This window comes from Condylura cristata, unplaced genomic scaffold, assembly GCF_000260355.1.
Source record: "Condylura cristata isolate star-nosed mole 26May11 unplaced genomic scaffold, ConCri1.0 scaffold00045, whole genome shotgun sequence".
NCBI classification, from domain to species: Eukaryota; Metazoa; Chordata; class Mammalia; order Eulipotyphla; family Talpidae; genus Condylura; species Condylura cristata.
In genome coordinates, this window is record NW_004567146.1 from 2291789 (window position 1) to 2313382 (window position 21594).

General features: G+C 46.7%; 1 protein-coding gene across 2 annotated transcripts; it reads left to right on the forward strand.

Annotated features, from left to right (window-relative positions):
• The first annotated feature begins 9650 nt into the window (after positions 1-9650).
• SALL2 (spalt-like transcription factor 2) lies at positions 9651-14348 on the forward strand. 2 transcript variants are annotated; one of them, XM_012734099.1, is made up of 2 exons: positions 9651-9669; positions 10849-14348. In XM_012734099.1, exon 2 carries the CDS (start codon positions 10962-10964, stop codon positions 13812-13814), a length of 2853 nt encoding a protein of 950 aa, XP_012589553.1. In that variant the 5' UTR covers positions 9651-9669; positions 10849-10961; the 3' UTR covers positions 13815-14348. The 2 variants fall into 2 exon arrangements, with proteins under 2 accessions (XP_012589553.1, XP_012589552.1); XM_012734098.1 differs by lacking the exon at positions 9651-9669 and adding an exon at positions 10233-10416.
• Positions 14349-21594: the final 7246 nt, after the last annotated feature.

Below are 21594 nucleotides of genomic sequence, written 5' to 3' on the forward strand. Positions count from 1 at the left end.
ATCTATAAATCAGAATAGTAAAATTTGCCATGTTGATCTCAGACATATCATAATATGTCACACGCATGAAAATATCCTATAGAGTTATACATAAGTAATTACTCTAATGACTGCCCATCAAACCTTTTTAGCCCACCTTTCATATCCTCATTTTCCACTGGGACTGACTTCTTGGCTTCAAAATCAGAATGTAACAGAAAGTGCTTAATTCAGATTATACCCCAGAAGTAGTCACATCACCAGTCAAGGTGGCACAGAATAATGAAAGACCTAAAAGTACCGCGAACATGTTGGCAGAACAGTTAAAAAAAAAAAACAAGGACAGGACATTTTCTAAACAGACGACACCCGGAGAGGCCCGGAGCACTGGCAGGGAGGAGAGGGTTAAATCCTTCCCTCTGCAGTACAAAAGAAAAGAGTGTGCGGAAAGATTAGGATTTTTGCTTTTACAATGGGAGCTGCAGAAGCGTAGGGAAGAAGCTGAAGAAAAAAAAGGGGGCGTCTCCCCTTTAAAGACTTGCAGAGATTGAGCGAGAAAGAGAGAGAGTCAGGGACTGAATCAGAGAGAGCGCGCGAGCTCGGGCGCACGAGTTTGTCTGTCTGTCTGTCTCTGGGAAGGGAGAACGTCTCAGCTACACTGTGACTTGCACTGGGGGAGAGACGTCAGTTGGCTTCAGACCCAAGGGGGACACCAGACCTGGTCACCCTGGTTAAGACTAAGTGAGCGTTGCCCCTCCCTACCCCACCTCTAACCGGGAATGTCTCGCCGAAAGCAGCGGAAACCCCAACAGTTAATCTCGGACTGCGAAGGTCCCAGCGCGTCTGAGAACGGTGGGTGCCTGGGGAGGGGTGGGGAGCCCTGTGTCCCAGCCTGTGTGGGTCAGGCCAGGGCAAGGGGAGGGCAGCCGGGCCAGGGGTGAAACTGTGGGGAGGACTTGGTCATCGGGGGGGGTTGGAGGAGTTGAGATGCAGGGAGTAAGGAGACGACCTCTGCGGGGGAGAAGTCTCGCTTGGCTTTTCTCTGGAATGGTTCTGTTTGTGTTTTCCTCTCTGTTTTTCTCTTGATGAAATGGAGTTTTCAAACTGGCTTGGTTTCCCCACCCAAGAGTTTTCTCCCCAGGTCCCTCTTTGCTCACTGGTCTTTGTGCCGTTGCTAAGTAACGTCCTCAGACCTGAAGACCGTCTCTTAGGGGTGGGATTCCTCCCCGCACACGCTCCCCCCCCACCCCCTTTCTGGAGAGTTGGGTTGCAAGAGAATGAATTGGATAAACGTGAAGGTTTCCCTGAGGGAAAAGAGAAAAAAGTTTGTCATTGTTGAGCTGAGCTGAGAGCAGAACAGAGCTCCCAGAGGGAGAGCCTAATGTCGGTCAGAGGCCGTCTGCTTTGGGGTGTGGATCTGTGTCACCTGGGATAGAGGATTTCAGTTCGTGCTTCAGCTGGCCGAGCAAAAACAAAAAAAGTTTGCATCAACATGTCTGTTAATGTATGTCACCATATGAGGATATTATCTGTTTTTTAAGTAGCAGACTTCTTTATGAGGAGGAAAAAATTTCATGTATTCTTATAACATTCCAGTAAATAAGACAGACAATGGAGCAACCAGGGTATTGAGAAGTCACATTACCCAGTCTCAAACAGAGGCATCGTAAGGGCCAAAACCTAGGTTTTCTGATGCTTAGAGTTTTCCAAAATTTCTTGATCTGGGCTAGCGGCTGCGATTCTACGTCTTTTTACAAGTATCTGGGTTATTCTTTGGATCGAGCAAGTTCTGGACATATTAGTTGGTGGGGCTGCACACGTGCTCACTGTGCAAATCTGAAAGTCTTGGCTCAGGGACAAACTACTGGATTTATTTAGCAGACTATTGATTTACTGCAGCACAGCTGTTCAGGAGCCAGACTTTCAGAATTCAAATCCTGGCTCCACAATTTGGTCAGCTGTGTAAGCCTGGTGGTTTACTTTGCCCTCTCTATGCCTCGGTTTCCTCATCAGTAAGATGGGAAAAGATATGCCAGCTACCTCATTAGGTTATTGTGAGTTTAAATTATTTAATACATGTACAGTATTTGGAAAAAATAATCAGTGTAACTGTATTTGATACATGTGGTAATGCCCCTAGCATAAATGAGTACTTAATATGTGTGGGGAGTTATCATTTGTGATATTGGCTGCGTGTACATTTGGGGCACTTCCTGCAAGTACTGAAATATGGTCAAGGCTCAGGAACCTCTCTGCAAACCAGCATTTCTTTATGAGTTGTGTGACCTGAAAAACTCTAGGATAGTATCTTTGTAGTGCCTAAATCTAAATCATTAAGTTTACCATTCCACCTGTTGTAAAAAACTGACTTTAGATCAAATCAGTGCTCCACAGAACAACCTTAACAGACATACTGTGTTTTGGGTAGAACATATCCTCCTTAAGTCACCGTTTTTTTTGTTTTTTTTTGTTTTTTTTGTTTTTTTTTTTTTGGGAGGAATCCCACTGTGCCCATATTAAGAGGTTCGTGATGGTGGCATCCTTCCCTCCTGGGACACATTAACCGCCCCCTTAATGCTGCTACAGACCGGATGTTTCCTCCTGCTGCTCTACAGGAGACTTCCCCCAGAGCCTCAGAGTTGCCTCGCAGTCCTGCTCCCCTGCTGGTTCAATTGTGGAACTATGCTGAATTCTCCCCACCCAACAGGCATCGCCCCCCCCAAGCCCAGATCTTCGAAGTTGGCTTCCCCATTTCCCATACAAGAGCTGAGGAAAATCTTGTGTGAAGGAATATTTCACAATTGCCCTGAACGGATTCTCAAGTCTTTTGAGCCACAGCTCCCACTGGGGGCTATGAACACTTGAGGGCACAGGGTTGCCACTGCAAAGCCATCCCCATAGAAACAGTGTAGGCTTCATCCCGATGGAAGAAACAGATTGCAGTTGAATGTTTGTCTTTGAGCCATAAAAACCAGAAACATAACTGTTAAAAAAGCAAGAAAGCAGTAAGTGACCTTTTAAGATCTGCCTGAGGAAATCCCAAGTGTTTTCTCATCAGAATTCTCCTGAGAGTGAAAGAGTCTGGACTACTTGCATGATCTGGAGCTTCAACTGGGTCACATTTGAGAGATGTAATTATCACCTATGATCTCTCTCTTTCTCTGTACACATACACACGAAGACATGTACTGGGTCAAATCTTTTTTTTTTTTTCAAAGATTTATTTATTCATGTGTACAGAACTAGGGTAAAAGCCAGAAGTGCAGGGGCATTGCAAGAATTCCCCAGAGACAGGGTGGGGAACAGAACAGGCAGATCAATGAATCACACTGTAAGGGGAGCAGCAGGCAGGTCAGGAGAGGTCTGCCATGCCATGTGGTCACCTCTGGGGCCTGGGATTGAACTGGCACTGAAGTGGCTGAGGCTAGCTTACAGTGCTGCATCCTAACCCACTGCACCACCAGGGAGGGCCTCAAAGATTTATTTATGTATGCATATAAGAACTGAGGTACAGGTCAGAGGTGTGGGGGGGGGGGGGGGGGAGGGAAGGATTCACCAGAGATAGAGTGAGAAGCAGAACAGGCAGACTGACTGAAATACACTGCTGAGAGGAGCAGCGGGCGAGACAGGAGAGAGGTCTGCCATGCCATGTGGGTTACCCCCAGGGCCAGGGAAGGAACTCATGAAGTGTATACTTCTAGTGTCATGGTGCTGTGCTTTAAGCTGTTACGCCACCAGGTAGGGCCCTTGGATCAAATCTTAACACTCCTTTCTGAATTATAAATTTCACATTCCCTCTTTCCATAGATAGGGTTTCTGTTCACTTATCTGATCATCAGGCGTTTTGCTTTTCCTTCTACATCAGAGACAGTGTCTTGTTCTGCATGTCCCAGAATTAGGTGGGGGGGGGCTCTTTTTTGAGTCCTTTGGTTTATCTGTGAAACTATGGTTATCACTGGCATTTATTTAGTAGGCTAGGTTTTCAGGGGTCTTTGCCTTCTTTTAAGCCATGTTGACCATATGTGACAAGCAATAGCTGAGCCTTTGTTGCATATTTTAAAAGCCCCATCTCTGCAGTGACCTAAGAAGGCACCAAGAAGCAGTTGGAAAAACCTGTTTTCCAGCCCTGTTTTTTTTTTCTCAGCTTTCCTGACCAGAACACCAAAACCTAACAAATAATCATTGCACATAAGTGATGAGAAGGAAATAGTCTATTTACTTAAAAACTCTGAAGAGAAAAAACTTTTGTCTCTCTCCCCTACAGAGTCTAGAAATCTGGATAGAGAACATAAGGGATGTGAATAGGGAAAATGTAAACTAGTACATCTGGGAAATAAAGGAAATGATCAGAAACCCAGATATTTAGTGAGAAGGAGAAACCAGGACAACAGCCAAACAGACCTAGAGGGAGAAATGGAAGTTGGCAGACATCAAGAGCACAAAGGGGAATAGAAGGCAAAAGTAGCATTTTAAGCACTCTTTTTTTTTTTTTTTCATATTAGAAGTTGAGGGGCCTCCCTGGTAGCTCAGAGTTAAAGGGCAGCACTATGAAGCTGTCAGTAACCACTGCAGAACTAGTTCAATCCCTAGCCAGGGAGGTGACCCACATGGCATGGCAGACCTCTCCTGTCTCACCTGCTCCTCCCCTCAGCAGTGTATTTCAGTCAATCTGTCTGTTCTGCTCCCCACTCTGTCTCTGTTGAATCCTCTCACCCCCTGCACCTCTGGCCTGTATCCCAGTTCTTAAATGCATAAATAAATAAATCTCAAAAAATAATTTGAGAGCATTACCTCTCAAGTTCTTAAGCTCTAAATCAACCAACCCCAGGTGCTCTTGGATCAAATAGAAAACATTTCTGAGTAACTAGAAAGTACCTTAGGCTTGGTGCAACAGATACAGGCTAGGCAAGCAAAAACCAGAGTTTTCAATCCACTTTGGATCTCAAAGCTATGTGACCCTGGGCAAGTCCTTTTTTTCAGGGCTCCGGGCCTTTAAATAATCACATTCGTCATTAATGTTTTCAGAGCACTTACTATTTGTCAGGTATTCTGGCGACCCTTTATGTATTTTTTAAAAGATTTTAATTTATTTTTGCATGGAACTGGGGTTATTTTTACAGGCCAGGAGTGTGGGGAGTGGGGGTGGGTTTGAGAGGATTCACCAGAGTGGGAGGAGCAAGACTGTCAGATCTACTAAAATTCATTGCTAAAGGGAGCAGCTGGCAAGACAGGAGAGGTCTGCTGTACCATGTGGGTCACCTCCATGGTTGGGAATCAAACTAAGGCCATTGAGGTGGTAGCACAGAGACTTAACCCTAGGGCACCATGGAGGCCCACTTTATATATTTCTTGTTTATTCCTCACACTCCTCCTATTATAAACTCCATTTAAAAGACATTTTTGCTATTATGGTAAAGTGTTCATAGCAAAATTTACCATTTTAATAAGTTCTAAGTATTCATTTCAGGGACATTAAGAATATTCACAGTGTAGGGCAACCAACATCATTATCCATCTCTAGTACTCTTTCATCTTACAAAACTAAAACTGTACCAGTTAGACAATAACTTCCCCAACTACTGGCAATCACCATTCTACTTTTTGCCTCTAAACATACCAATTACAAGTGCCTCATACAGTGGAACCATGCATTTGTCATCCTGACTTATTTCACTTAGCACAATGTTTTCAAGGCTTTTCCACTTTTCCATACTGCCACTTAACCTCCCGAAGTTTCAACTTCCTTATCCATAAGCAATTATTGTACTAAGCTGTAACTTGTCAAACTGAAAATGTGTATCAGAATTTTAGACTCTTGGTACTATACCTTCATTTTTTTTTTTAAGATTTATTTATTTGTACATACAGAACTGGGGTACAGGCCAGAGGCTCAGGGGCGGTGAGAGGCTTCACCAGAGACAGAGCGGGGAGCAGAACAGGCAGATCGATGGACACTGCTGAGGGAAGCAACAGAATGGTCAGGAGAGGTCTGCTGTGCCATGTGGTCACCTCCCAGGCAGGCTGGAATCAAACTCATGTGGAAATGGCTTTAACTTCTCAGTTCTGTGCTTTAACCCGCTACGCCACCAGGGAGGGCCACTATACCTTCATTTTAAGAGAAATCTGAGCCTTTGAAAAATTAAGAAACTTTGCCAAGGTCACATAGGTTAGAAAGTGCTAGAACTAGAACTTTAACTTAGGTCTCTCTGACACTCCCAATCACTGCACTCATGTGAGAGAGGGTCAGCTCTCTCTGAAGGGACTCTCTATAAAGTCCCATTTGGCTTTTTCATACCACTTTTGGCTCAAGTGGTCTGCATTTCATTTTAATTTCTCAGTCCTTTGCCTTCAGAAAAATGTCCATTAAAAAAGTTTCTTGTTTCATCTATTTCCTCTCTAGAAACCTATTTTTCTCACTTAGCACTAAGTGGCCAAGTCATGGGACCTATTTGTCTACTGTGTTGCAAACACCAAGGCATATTAGTAGGTGTGGGTAGCAAAGGCGTGTGAATGAAGGAAAGAGGAGTGAGGAGGAAATGAGACCATTTCATAAGCAGTTTATATAGCAGCACTCACAGAATCAATTCATAATGATGGACACTACCAATTAGTGTTTGTCCAATGTTAGTAGAATGCAGTTGTCTTGTTTTTTAAAGATTTATTTATTATGCATATAGAACTGGGATACAGGCCAGAGGCAGTGAGAGGATTCACTAGAGTCAGAATGGGGAGCAGAACAGGCAGAATGACTAAGTACATGTGCTGAGGGAAACACACTGCTGAGGGAAGCACACTGCTGAGGGAAGCAAAGCAGGGGGCTGATCAGGTCCACATCACCATGAGGTCACCTCCGGGGCTGGGGATGGAACCCACTATAGAGAGCTTGCAGTGCTGCGCTCTAACCCATTGAGCCACCAGGGAGGGACCAGAATGTAGTTGTCTTAATGAGTGGATGATGTATACAGAACAAAACCTTTCATCTTACAATTAGAAATATGGTTCAAGAGTATCCTTGAGGGTGCACAGCAGCCACTATAGCACAAGTTTGATTCCTGGCCAGGGAGGTGAGCTACCTGGTGCAGCAGACCTCTCCTGTCCCACCTACTGCTCTCCTCAGCAGTATATTTCAGTCCATCTGCCTGTTCTGCTCCCTACTCTGTCCCTGGTGAATCCTCTCACCCCCATATCTCTGGCCTGTACCCCAGTTCTTGTATGCATAAATAAATAAAATCTTTTAAAAAAGAAAAAAAATAGGGTTCAAGAGTCACATACCCTGAGAAAGACCATAACTTTGCTTAAATTCACCGTCAGGTACAAATCATATCAAATCCTGTTCACAGAAGATAGTGAAGTGTGGTTGTGGACATTGCAGAGAACAGGCCTGACAGAAGGCAGCATTGAGTGGCTTATGTTGTCCACATCCCCATCCTGGTCAGGTTGCACACAGGTAAAATTTGTTAAGTAGTAAGGTGGAAGGTTCCATGGAAAGGCAGTCCTCTGTACATACCCGGTGGTTCTCATTCTCAGTATTACTGTGGAGTCACCTGAAGTGCTTTTATAAACATACTGATGCTTGGTTCTGCTCTCACAGATTGTGAAGTAATTGGCATGGCTGTGTAGGTTTTACAAGGCCCTCCTGGAAATACCAGCGGGCAACAAAATTTGAAAATCAATGTTTAACATGTTCTCCCTGCTGCACGCTGCCCGTCTATTTTTCTCATTGTTCTCAGCAACTATACTCTCTGAAGCCTAAAGAAGCCACTTGCTGGGCCACCAGGCTAGGGAGCCATCTGGTTCCCCTTTTCCTTATCGGTTCAGCTCTTTATAAATTTAAACAGGCCTGTCCAGGTCTTCGTCCTATATCCATTCCAGACTTTACATGTGACCCAGGTTAGCTTACCTCACCTTATCTGCTATCTAGGGACACCATTACCAGCTTAGTTTATTCCTGTGTTTATGACTTCATTCATGTCTGCCTAAGAGTCCTGCCCCTCTTTTCAGGACAGGCAGTGAGTGCAAAAGTGCTGAGAAATAGAGGGTTCCTCTTACAGGTGGCTGTTGATCCGTCACCTTTCACCAGGGACTAAATTTACCTTAAAGAAGAGTGCAGATCGAATTACCCATCAGAAAGCAAGTTTCATTAAAGAGCAAGAAAGGGAACAGTGTTTCCCAGGAGAAGATGAAAAGAAAAGGATTTTTTTCTTGTCGGAACACTTGACAAAACAGCAACTTGATATCAAATGTTCAATGCTAATTAACAAATGCTCAGTAGAAACCTCCATCTGATTCCCTCTCCCTTACTGAGGCCAGAGAGCAAATGGCAGGTAGGGAGCCACACAGGCCCCTTTCTCTAGCATTAGGGAAGCCACACAATGTCGATGTGCTGGAGAAAACACTGGACAGGAGTCAAAATTCTGAATGCTTGCTTTACTGAATTGGAAAAGTCACTTAACCTCTCTAAGTTTCAATTTCCTTATCAATAAAAATATAAACAACCATTGTACTAAACTGTGACTTGCCATACTTGAAAACAGACCCTCCTCTTCCTCATTGCAAAGGTCAGGTCATCTGTTTCAGAGCCATGATTCATAGTACTAGGTTTCTAAAGCTTCAAAACCTTAATTCAATTCAGTGTTGTTCATTTTAAAAAGATGGCAAAATGGTGTTATAGGAAAATGTATGTTTCTAGTACTATTTCAGCTCCCCTCCCAAAAAAAGACACCCTAACTATTAGCCAACATCTTACCTCAGAAATCAATATGATGATTAAGCTATGTGAAAAACAGATCTCATTTTAGTATACGCCTACTTTGGATTATTTTAATTATTTTGCCACTGGCAGTATACATTATGTAATCCATAGTATTCAGGATGCCTCCCCCTCCCACTTTAAAGTTTCATATATACACAATGATGTCATTTATCGAGGTTTTTCAAGATTTTGTCCCTGTGATACTTCTCTGAGGAAGCTACAGTATTACTGCTTTATAGAAAGGGAAATGATGGCTGCCACCATGCCTCAGTCTACCCAGCAGGCCATAACAGAACTGACATCAGTAAACAATGTAATCATTTCCTGTAAGTAAGAGTCTTAGCAAGTGGGAAAACCACTTAAGACTCATTTCACAAGAAAGGGAACTGCCCTGGGGCATCTTACTCCCAGTTACAGTCTTTGAAAGGAAGGTGGTCTCTGTAGTGGTAGCAAAAGTGAAGTCACTTCTAGGCATTCAAACCAGGTTGGGGTTGAAAAGGGCTTCAAACAAGGAGAGGTTGTCGGGCTGCTCCTACTGCATTTTCCCCATTGTTCCAAGAAGAGCTCCCCTTCCCCCCAAGTAAGAGCTAGATGGGCCTGTGTGGGTCTCTGCAGGCTAACTTCTCCTCGGACCCAATTCTCCTTAATAATGACAGTGTGCCCGTGTTTCCAGAGGACAATGGAGAAGGAGGAAGGATAAAGGGGTTACTAAATAGGAGATGGCTCCTTAAATAAGCATGAACTCTATAAATTAGTTGTGGGCTGGGTGATCTGTGGGGTAACTTGCATTCAGCTATTATTCTGGGGGAGGAGGGCGGCGGAGTGAAGAGGCTTAGTATTCCTCCGAGAGGAGTCCTGAAATGACTTCCATGGAAATTCTACCTTGTAGCTTCCCACCCTGAGAAACTTCTTCGCGGAAGGGGAAAAGGGAAATGGAGGTGAGGAAGACAGGACAAAACTTGGGGATATTTTGAGGTCCCTGTGTGTTGATGAGTGGTGGATGTTCCGGGGTGCCCTCCCCATCAGGCCCTCCGACCTCTGGGGAGATCAGACCACCCTCTCTAGAGTGCACGTTTTCCAGGCTCAGCGGATCCTTTATCCAAAGAAAAATAAGAGAAGCCTACCGCTTTGCTCTATTGAGCAGGGCTGCGTTTCCCACTGTGCCCCCTTGAGCTTGCTGGGCGGGGGCGGACAGGCCTGGGCAAAGACATCTTGAAAGGGGGGAGCCAGCAGAGGGCAAGGAAAGGTGGACCCCCATTCTGTCCCACAGCACCTGTGACTGAGACTTCGGACACCCACGGAGCTACCGCCCCCACCCCAGCACCCCTCCCCGCTCCTTCCGCGGATTCCGCAGCTCCTCCTCCCCAACTCCCCTCCGCAGGCGCTCCTCCCCCGTCTCCCCTCGCCCAGCTTTCTCGGTCCAGCTCCTCCCCTCCTCCGCGCCGCCTCGCTCCCCTCCCCCTCCCCGGCTGCTCCCTGCCCCCGCCACCGATCTCCATCTCTGCAGTCTGGGCCGCTGGGTGCAGAGGCTGCGGCAGCCCGGCGGCCAGTGCCGCCTCCCACAATCGCGATACCCATTGTCTTCCATCCCACCCGGCCCTCCACCTCCCTTACAACCATGGCGCATGAAGCCGGGAGGAGCTCTCTTCTCGGGGGGCCCTGCGGGGAGCCCACGGAGCTTGGAGGTGCGGTAGGGCCCCGGCAGCGGAATGAGCACGGAGGGGGCGCGCGCGCGCGGTTGGGGGTGGGGTAGGGAGGGTGGAAGGACTTTGGATGGACAGGATGAAAATGAGCTATTCTCTGCATAGGCCCTCGTCCTTGCTCCCATTCCTTACTGCAACTGCGAGGTTGTTGGGGGTTTGGTGTTGGGGGCGGGGGAGCGGCCCTTGGGCCGTAGTTCACGCGTGCTCTCACCACCACCCCCACCCCACCCCGGCCCGCATGCTAGGGTGTCTCTAGTTGGGACTGAGCGCTGTGGCCTCTTGCATGGCCTGATGGTGAGCTCATCACCCCCACCCCCAACTAGCGGTTACTGGGCTCGTTGTTAATTAGAGCCTCTGTGTATCCATCCCAGCCGCACCACCCACCCACGCTCTTGCTTCTTGTTTTCTCCCCAGGTGATGCTAGCGAGGAGGACCACCCCCAAGTCTGTGCCAAGTGCTGCGCACAATTCTCTGACCCAGCTGAATTCCTTGCACACCAGAATGCATGTTCAACGGAACCCCCTGTAATGGTGATCATTGGGGGCCAGGAGAATCCCAACAACACTTCGGCCTCTTCTGAACCCCGGCCTGAGGGCCACAATAGCCCCCAGGTCATGGATGCAGAGCACAGCAGCAACGTCCTGGATGCTGGGTCCTCTGCAGTGCCCACGGATCCCACCTGGGCCCCTGAACGGAGAGGAGAGGAGTCTGCGGGGCATTTCCTGGTCGCTGCCACAGGTACAGCAACTGGGGGAGGCGGGGGCCTGATCTTGGCCAGCCCCAAGCTGGGAGCAACCCCATTACCTCCAGAATCCACCCCTGCACCCCCGCCTCCTCCACCACCTCCTCCACCTCCAGGGGTAAGCAGTGGCCACCTGAACATCCCTCTAATCTTGGAAGAGCTCCGGGTACTGCAGCAGCGTCAGATCCATCAGATGCAGATGACTGAGCAAATCTGCCGGCAGGTACTGCTGCTTGGCTCCTTAGGCCAGACCGTGGGCGCTCCTGCCAGTCCCTCAGAGTTGCCTGGGACAGGGACACCTTCTTCCACCAAGCCCCTGCTACCCCTCTTCAGCCCCATCAAGCCAGTCCAAACCAGCAAGACACTGGCACCTTCCTCCTCCTCTTCCTCCTCCTCCTCCTCTTCTGGGGCAGAAACACCCAAGCAGGCTTTCTTCCACCTTTACCATCCACTGGGATCACAGCATCCTTTCTCTGCTGGAGGGGTTGGGCGAAGCCACAAACCCACCCCTGCGCCCTCCCCGGCCCTGCCGGGCAGCACAGATCAGCTGATCGCCTCGCCTCATCTGGCCTTCCCAGGCACCACGGGACTACTGGCGGCACAGTGTCTTGGGGCCGCCCGAGGCCTCGAGGCCGCTGCCTCCCCAGGGCTCCTGAAGCCAAAGAACGGCAGTGGTGAGCTGGGCTATGGGGAAGTGATGGGCCCCTTGGAGAAGCCTGGTGGACGGCACAAATGCCGCTTTTGCGCCAAAGTATTTGGCAGTGACAGTGCTCTTCAGATCCACCTGCGTTCCCACACAGGTGAGAGGCCCTATAAGTGTAATGTCTGTGGCAACCGCTTTACCACCCGTGGCAACCTCAAAGTACATTTCCATCGGCATCGTGAGAAGTACCCGCATGTGCAGATGAACCCACACCCGGTGCCAGAGCACCTAGACTATGTCATCACCAGCAGCGGCCTGCCCTACGGTATGTCTGTGCCGCCGGAGAAAGCTGAGGAGGAGGCGGCCATGCCAGGTGGCGGTGTCGAGCGCAAGCCTCTGGTGGCCTCCACCACAGCACTCAGTGCCACGGAGAGCCTGACGCTGCTCTCCACCAGTGCTGGCACAGCCTCAGCTCCTGCACTCCCTCCTTTTAATAAGTTCGTGCTCATGAAAGCGGTAGAGCCAAAGAGTAAGGCTGATGAAAACACCCCGCCCGGGGGTGAGGGTTCCGCCATCACAGGGGTGGCAGAGAGCGGAAGCGCCACCCGCATGCAGCTGAGCAAGCTGGTGACTTCACTACCCAGCTGGGCACTGCTTACCAACCACTTTAAGTCCACAGGCAGCTTCCCCTTCCCCTATGTGTTAGAGCCGTTGGGGGCCTCACCCTCTGAGACATCGAAACTGCAGCAGCTGGTAGAAAAGATTGACCGACAGGGAGCTGTGACAGTGGCCTCTACTGCCTCGGGAGCTCCCACCACCTCCTCCCCTGCGGCCTCATCCTCAGCCTCATCTGGACCCAATCAGTGTGTCATCTGCCTCCGGGTGCTGAGCTGCCCTCGGGCGCTGCGCCTGCATTATGGTCAACATGGAGGTGAAAGGCCCTTCAAATGCAAGGTGTGTGGCAGAGCTTTCTCCACCCGGGGCAATCTGCGTGCACATTTTGTGGGTCACAAGACCAGCCCAGCTGCCCGGGCCCAGAACTCCTGCCCTATCTGCCAGAAGAAGTTCACCAATGCTGTTACTCTGCAGCAGCATGTTCGCATGCACCTGGGAGGCCAGATCCCCAATGGTGGCGCCACACTCCCTGAAAGCGGAGGAGCTCCCCAGGAAAATGGCTCTGAGCAGTCTACTGTTTCTGGAGGAGGAAGCTTCCCTCAGCAGCCTTCGCAGCAGCCTTGCCCAGAAGAGGAGTTGTCTGAAGAGGAGGAGGAGGAGGAGGAAGAAGAGGAAGATGTGACTGATGAAGATTCCCTGGCAGGGAGAGGCTCAGAAAGTGGAGGTGAGAAGGCAATATCCGTGCGAGGTGATTCAGAGGAGGCATCTGGGGCCGAGGAGGAAGTGGGCACTGTGGCCACAGCAGCCCCAGCTGGGAAGGAGAGTGACAGTAATGAGAAGGCAGTTCAGCAGCCTTCTCTGCCACCACCACCGCCACCGCCACCGGACAGCCTGGATCAACCCCCATCAATGGAGCAGGGAGGCAGTGACGTCACAGGAGGCGTGGAAGAGGGGGGCAAACTGGAGAGAAGCGCCAGCCCGATGTCAGCACTTGCCATAGAAGGGGAAGGCAGCAGCACTGCCTTGGTGGAGGAGCTGAGCGTGCAGGAAGCAATGAGGAAGGAGCCCGGAGAAAGCAGTAGCAGAAAGGCCTGTGACGTCTGTGGCCAGACCTTTCCCACCCAGGTGGCCCTGGAGGAGCATCAGAAGACCCACCCCAAGGAGGGGCCGCTCTTCACTTGTGTTTTTTGCAGGCAGGGCTTTCTTGAGCGGGCTGTCCTCAAGAAGCACATGCTGCTGGCTCACCACCAGGTACAGCCCTTTGCCCCCCACGGTCCCCAGAATATTGCTGCTCTTTCCTTGGTCCCAGGCTGTTCGCCCTCCATCAGTTCCCCAGGGCTTTCGCCTTTTCCCCGAAAAGATGACCCCACAATTCCATGAGCCTGTTTTTCTGTACTTGTTGCCCTTTAACCCAGGGAGCAGAAATCAACAACTCTACAGCAAAACCTCCCAAGATTTCTGAGCCTTCATTTCTCCTTTATCCCTGAGTATTACGTGTGTCCCTAATGGCTTTTCTCTAGTCCCGGAGCTTGGAAATCCGTGTGTTTATAGGGAGGTGGCCCCCGAGGAAGTTTTCTTCCCTCTTGATTCGTTGAACCTGAGAAAAACAGATTCTGGACAGCTTCCACATTCCTGAGGGGGAACCTCTAGATTCCCTGGGGTAACCCTTCTCCCTTCTCCTTTCTTCCCCCTGCTTTCCCTTCGGTAGAAGCACCTGAACATCCACACTTGGAGTTGCAGCCCAGGCCAGAGGGGCCAGTAGCTGGCCCTGGAGGACCCGGGCCACTCCTCTCTGGTGACTGTGTTAACCTGTAGGCCTTCCCTATCCCAGGAAATTCCTCCCCGGTTGTAAGGGTGGGTCCCTTGTCTTTCGGGGACCAATATTTCCTGTCAGTTGTTTTGCCCACCCAGCCTAGGAGTTCCAGCTCTACTTCTGCTACCACTTCAGGCCTAGCGTCATCGGTGCTGTTTGGTCCAGAAATTGGCTGGCACTGTACCTCCAGCAACAGGATATAGAGGAGAAGAGATATCCCCCACCTTCCTGTGTTGGCCTCATGCATCCAGGGCAGTGCCTGAGAAGCCCACCATAGAAGAGAAGTAGCAAACTGGATGTCCTTCTCCAGCCCCCTACTCCCTAGGTGCCAGCAACGAAGCTACAGCAGTATCAGTATCTGGTGGCTCAGCCTCATGGGTAGGGAGAAACAAAGGACATTGGACACTTCCCAGTAAATTCTATGCGTCACATTAAGGCAAAGATGTTGACTGGTCCGTAGGCTAAGACCTATCCAGCTCCTCACATTCCTTTATCGTGGCTTCTCAAGATTAGGAAACAAGCAGATTTCTTGCCAAGAGGTCTCCTGTGGGATATTTTGAAAATGTGAAGTGATTTCCTATCTTTCACAGGCATTTTTGGTGAGGGTAGTTGAAGGAGTAATGATAGAGTTGGGGATGTTACTGAAGCATAGGGCATGCTGGGAAGCTATGTGATTAGGAAAGGGACATGATGTAAGGGAGGGGACCTTGAATTCTTGATTGGATGGATCATGGATGTTTTGGACTTAGTGACTTAGGTTGCAGCGTGCACCATGGATCACGGGGGATTTCCTAGCACTAGTGTGCTTCTAGTTTTAGATAATTCCCTCTTTTATTCCCTGGCGCCTTGTATTTTCCTCATCTTCCTGTCTCAAGGCCCGTTTCCTTCCCGTTTTGCCTGTCCATAGACTGGGCTCCCGTCTTTGCCGCTGTCTGGTTCTTAGAGTCCCAGACTTTGGGAGATGAGCTCCAGGCGGTGTTCTCCCCACCTCTCCTTCTTGTAATGAGATGTAGTACTTACTCTTAACATAGGATCATTTGAAACAGGAGTTCTGAGGAGGAGAGAGTGACAGTTCTGCTATTGACTGACTTGAATGATGGCTTCTCCTCCAAAGGTTAGGCTCCAGAGCTTCTTAACATAGTAAAATGTGAAGAGCAAACAAGGGAGATATTAGTGTCTTTCCCTCTTCATTAAAGGTGTTTTAACCAAATATTTGTGTGTTTCTCTTTACTTCATGACTAAATAGCCAGCTGGTATGCGATATGGGTATTCCCTAACACTGAGATTCCCTTCTCACTTACATCTCCTGCCAAAGCTGAACATATGGTGTTGAAATATTTAATTTATTCAGCCTTGTCCTAAAACAACCTCCAGTGGGTGTAATTTCCCAGTGGAAATGGAGTTGTACTCTCAAGTGGCAGGGGATTGGCTCACTGTGTACAGTCACTGTCTAGGTTTTCTCTGCCTAGAACCTTCCACTGCCAGGTTTTTGTGTTTTGTTCAGAGGATGGGAAGTGTAATTCCCATCCTCTGAGGATTTTTTTTTTTTTTTTTTCAGAGGATTTTTCAGTCTTCCCTGAACCCCAGGCCAGGGATTCATTAGTTAATCTGTAGACCAAGTTGAATTAATTTTTATGAACTTGAGTGCTGATGTTGTAAACAGAAACCTAATTCAACCTTAATAATTTCTACCAACAAAAGAATATATAATAGGACTGTTAGCAGAAGGGAAGTACATTAAGTGTGGGGGTGGGGGTGGGACATGAAATGAAATATAATCTCTTTACGACATGGTAAGATTCATATTTGATTCCAGACCTTGCTTTTCTAAAACACCATTCTCCAGAATTTTTTTCTTTGCATTTGGTAGATTATATCACTGAATCTTAGTGCAAAAGAGGTAGAGATGGGTCTCCCTGGTGGTACAAGCATTAGGAAGCTATCCTCAGCCACTATAGAATATTTAGAACCTCCCAGCCAGAGAGCTGACCCATATGGCGCAGCAGACCTCTCCTGTCCCTCCTGCTGCACCCCTCAACAGTGTATCTCAATAGATCTGCCTCTGTCTCTGGTGAATCCTTTCACCACCACTCCACTTCTGGCCCAGCTCTTGTACACAAATATGTGTGTGTGTGTGTGTGTATACATGTATATTTATATATACATACACACGTGTGTATATGTAAAGATGCTCCACCTTGTGTGTGTGCGTGTGTACATATAAAAGGTGGAGCTAATAAAATGCCCAGAGTGACTAAGCCAATTGGCATCAGAGTTGGTGTAAGAAACCAAGCTAGCAGAAGGCCAGTCTACTGGTATTCTTCCCATAATTAGGAATATTGCCTGTTTCCTGCTACATCATAAAAGACTGGAAGACAGAAGGCAAGGAAGCGAGGAAACCTTGGCTCAATTCAAGGTAAAGAACTGATATTTGACACTAATTGCTCCTACCACAGCAGTATGAATATGGGGGCCTCCTTGGTGGCTCAAGGGGTTAAGTCTCAGCCCTATGAAGTTATCTGCAGCCACTGCAGCACTAGTTTGCTCCCCACTCTGTTCTCCTGCACCTCTGGCCTACACCCAGAGGTGTATGTATAAATAAATCTTTAAAAAATAATGAATAGGAGGGCCCTCCCTGGTGGGACAGTGGGTTAAAGCACAGCACTAAGAAGCTAAAGCCACTTCAGCATGAGTTCCATCTGTGCCCGTGAGGTGACCGACATGGCACGGCAGACCTCTCCTGACCTGCCCGCTGCTCCCCTCAGCAGTGTACTCCATCAGTCGGCCCGTTCTGCTCCCCACTCTCTCTGGTGAATCCTCTCACCACTCCTGCACCTCTGATCTGTACCCCAGTTCTGTATGCATAAATAAATAAATCTTTAAAAAAGAGTGAATAGGAACATAAGGGAATCTTGTGATGTCAAGAGGGGAATAAAAGCCCCTGTCTCTCTACTCCCTGGCAAAGCTTTATAAATCTTTTTCCTTTCAGTCTATGGTAGGAAGAGGGTCACAGTCCTTCTATTCCCTTTATCTCCCCCACCCCCTTTGGACACAGATAATGCCCTTTGACCAATTAAACTAGACTTGACCTCTCTTTAGATGCCACTTCCCATTATAGTAACCACTGAGGCTCTGATGGGTACTTCCTCCGGGAGAGCCAGCCACACAGGCCTTGACTCCCCCTGCCCAATTTTCTCTCCTTTTAATTTTTTTTCCTCCGGTTACTTCTTTCATTGACCTCTTTGACGTTACTTTTTTCTCTCTTCTGTTTTCACATTTAATTATTATTATTTTTTTATTGTCAGCTTGGTTGGACTTAAATACATTTAATTATTCTTATAGCTAGCCTCTCTTTCTTCATCTTTGCAGCACCCCCATCCTCACTCAGCCCCACATTTCTCAGTCACTTTCCATAGGGCCATCTTTTTGGAAGAGGAATTACTGCTAACCTGCTGGGTGTGTACATAAATGCAACTTGAAAAGCACAACACAAAAGTGGATCCTGTTCAAACTGAGTAGGTAGAACTGTTACAAGAAATGAGTTTTACTCATCAAGTTCATTTTTGAGGATTTTTTTTTGTCTTAGACACTGTGTTTGATAGGTGCAAAAGTAAGTAAGATACATTGTCCCTAGGGAAGCTCAGTCTAGGAGGAGGGAAAGTGTAAACATTGTTTATGTGGTGGTAGTAAAGACTGTGATAGATAATCTCTGGGGGCTACCAAAGAAGGAAACAATTAAAGGCAAGCAATTTTTAAAAATTTATTTATTCATACAGAATTGGGATACAAGCCAGAGATGCAGGGGCAGTATGAGGTTTCACCAGAAACTGGGGAGAAGAACAGGCTGACTGACTAAGTACACTGCTGAGGGGAGCAGTGGGCAGGTCAGGAGATGTCTGCCACACCATGTGGATCACCTCCGGGGCTGGGGATCAAACTTGCACTGAAGTGGCTGCAGCCAGCTTGCAGTACTGCGTCCTAACCTGTTGCACTACCAGGGAAGGCCCAGAAGGAAATAACTTAAAAATATATTTATTTATTTTACTTTTTTATGCATAAAAGAGCTGGAGTGTAGGCCTGAGGTGTGTGTATGTAGCAGCGGAAGTGGTGGGGAGTGAGAGGATTCACTGGATACAGAAAGGGGAATAGAACAGACACTGAAATGCACTGCTGAGGGGAGCAGAGCAGGGGGTTTGAACTCACTTCCAAGGAAATAGTGCAAAGTTAGAAGGAGTGGGAGTGTACATAATAATAGCCACTCAAGTATACTAACACTCAAGGGATAGAACAACCTAAAGACCAATGTAGTTACCATCTAATAAGTTACTATGTAAGATCCACCAGGTGCTTTGACAGACACAGAGATATGCTGCTTCAGAATGTCTCTCAAGAAAGAACTGGCTACCCAGCGGCAAGAAGGCTGGTTAACAGCCTCCAAGCTAATCTCCAGCCCTAGACCAAAAACTGAACAGGGTTGTGGGTGATACAAGGACTTAGCCATCCATGGGACTTTAATGAACACTTTTTACTCTGGAATTTCCCCTTGGGCTGACAAAGACTTTGTCAGGTCTCCACTAAGTTCTGACAGCTCTACCTGTTCAATTCTACTTTTCCTTCCTTTTCCTTTCACAAGTGTTATTTCCCAATGAAACTTTTAGAATTTCTGCTTCTTGGTAGTTTCAACCCATTCCAAAGACTCTTCTTCCCCTCCCTCCCCCTCCAAAGGCCTAGATTTGTTAGCACACAAATTTTCATTTTATAAATTCCTGTTCCTGGGGCTCTAGTTACTGTACCTAGAACTTAGTAAAGTAGGGGAAGTCAATTTCCTGATCCCCAAAACTGGCTTCATTATACCCAGCTCTGACTTCCCCTTTCATTCCCTTTATCTTGTCTAATGTTTAGTTTAACAACATTAGATTGACTAATCACAGTGGCCATTTTGCTTTTGATCATATAATGAAGAACTGAGTAAGGACAAAATTAAAAACACACAAAACATTTGGCCATAGAACCGAGTAAGAGGTGCATATTTGGTCAGTACTGTGGATGTTTTAGTAATCCCTTGTGTAACAAACCACCAAAACTTAATATTATGAGGATGTGATAAGAAATTCCTCATAAAGCAAATCATGCAAAGTGGCCATCATGAATGTCTAAAATTTGCCAAATTTACTACTCTATTTATGCAAAGCAAATGTGTAAAAACTTTTGAGAGCTGCCCTGGATTTGTTGACTTTCAGGAGTACCTGGGCTATTTTGACTTCCTCTGTTGGTAAGAGGAGGTAATCCATGTCTTCACTATCCCAAACCGTACAAGGACTAAGTCTTTCATTAGGAAATTCTTCCTTTCCTAGACAAAATGCTTCATTGTCCAGGAGTTGAACTACAGAATTTTCTGCCTTTAACATAAATTAATCCCCTTCATTTTCTGCAATGCTATATCCAGTACTCTCCAATGACTATTTAATTTATAGCTATATAATTTCTATTTTTCATTCATATGTGTTAAGAACATTTAAAGAACAGTGATCTCATAACATGTGATGGGTTCAGACTTTGAAAGATTAACAGTTCCACAATATAACAACAGTGGGATTATTTCACTCCTTTGGTAATATATGTATCTAAAAACATAGAGTCAGACAGTATACAAAATTTAAAGCTCCATTGTCAACTTTTTTGAGGGCTAGTTTTTAAAAGAAGCTGGCCCTCCCTGGTGGTCCAGTGGGTTAAAGCACAGCACTATGAACCTATCTGCAGCCACTGCAGCACCAGTTTGATTTCTGGCTTGGGAAGTGACCCACATGGGGTGGCAGACCTCTCCTGACCAGCCCACTGCTCCCCTCAGCAGTAGACTTCAGACAATCTGCCTGTTCTATTCCCCCATTCTCTCTGGTGAATCCTCTCACCGACTGCACTTCTGGCCTATACTCCAGTTCTTGTATGCATTAATAAAAAAATCTTAAAGAAAAAAAAAAAAAGTAAGACTGCTTAGGTAGAGCAGTCTTGAAGAGCCAATTTTCTCCAGAGTATTTCAACTAAGAAGGATCATTTTGCTTCTAATTGTGATTCTGAGAATTATATGTCCAGAGATGCTCATATGTACCCATATTCTTTTTTACATCCTCTATTTCAGTTTACACATACAAAGTTTCACACTTACACAATGGTGTAAATCAGTGACTAAATAATTAAATTTGAAATATAAGATGAAAATGAATATTTTGACTACTAAATCTCCACAGCACCTAGCAAATGGTAGCCATTCAAATAAGTACTTGCTGAATGGATAATATTCACATTCTAATACAACTACATCTTTTCATATCCCCCCTTTCCTTTCCATTACTATCCTTAACCAGCTTCTGATTAATTATCAAGTCCTATCATCAGGCACTGAGTTGTACAATAGGCTACTTTTTTAAAGGTTTATTATGCATACGGAACTGGGCTACAGGCCAGACATGCAGGGGAGGTGAAAGGATTCACCAGAGACAGAGTGGGGAGCAGAACAGGCAGATTGATGAAGCACACTGCTGAGGGTGGATCAGGAGAGGTCTACAGCGTCCTGTGGATCACCTTTAGGGTAGGGGATTGAACTCATGCTGAAGTGGTTGCAGGAGCCTCAGTGCTGCACTTTAATCTGTTGTATCACCAGGGAGGGTCCCACAATAAGCTATTAACCATTTTGCCCTATCTCTAAATTCTGTCTCTTCAACTCAATCCACTTAGAACATCAGATTAACTTTAAAACATTTCTCTATTCATAAACCCTAAATTTTTATCTGTTGTATTCAGAATAAACTGGAAGCTCTTTTTTTAGAGTAGGTATACCTTTTGCAATCTGTTCTCAAACATGAAAACCTAATATTTTCCCAATATTCCAAAATATCAATCTCTGATCCAGCAAATTAATCTGAATTAGCAGAACATAATAATTTTTCTAACTGTAGTCTACACCTTTGTTTTTCATGTTCTTGGTTCACAAGTCTCTACCACAGCTTCACCTACAGAAACCCTCAGTGTCGCGTCAAGTTTGAACTTTGAATCTACCTTCTTTCAAATCCTTTCTTGGGTCATCTGGATTTGAGGTCCTCCTTTTTGTCATCCGGCTCATTTGTTTTGTAGAGTCCACACTCACATTTCCTCTGTTGTAAAGAGAGTTCAATATTAAGGAACTAGATCTTAGCTGTTTTTTCCCCCCAGTCATAAACTGTTTGTAAACAGGGCCATGATGCCATTTTAAATTATTCTTTCTGATAGAGTGTTTAGCATCCATAGCTATTTGATGAATAAATGGTTACCAGACATTTTCATTCTGAGGGCTCCCAGTATACAAAAAAAAAA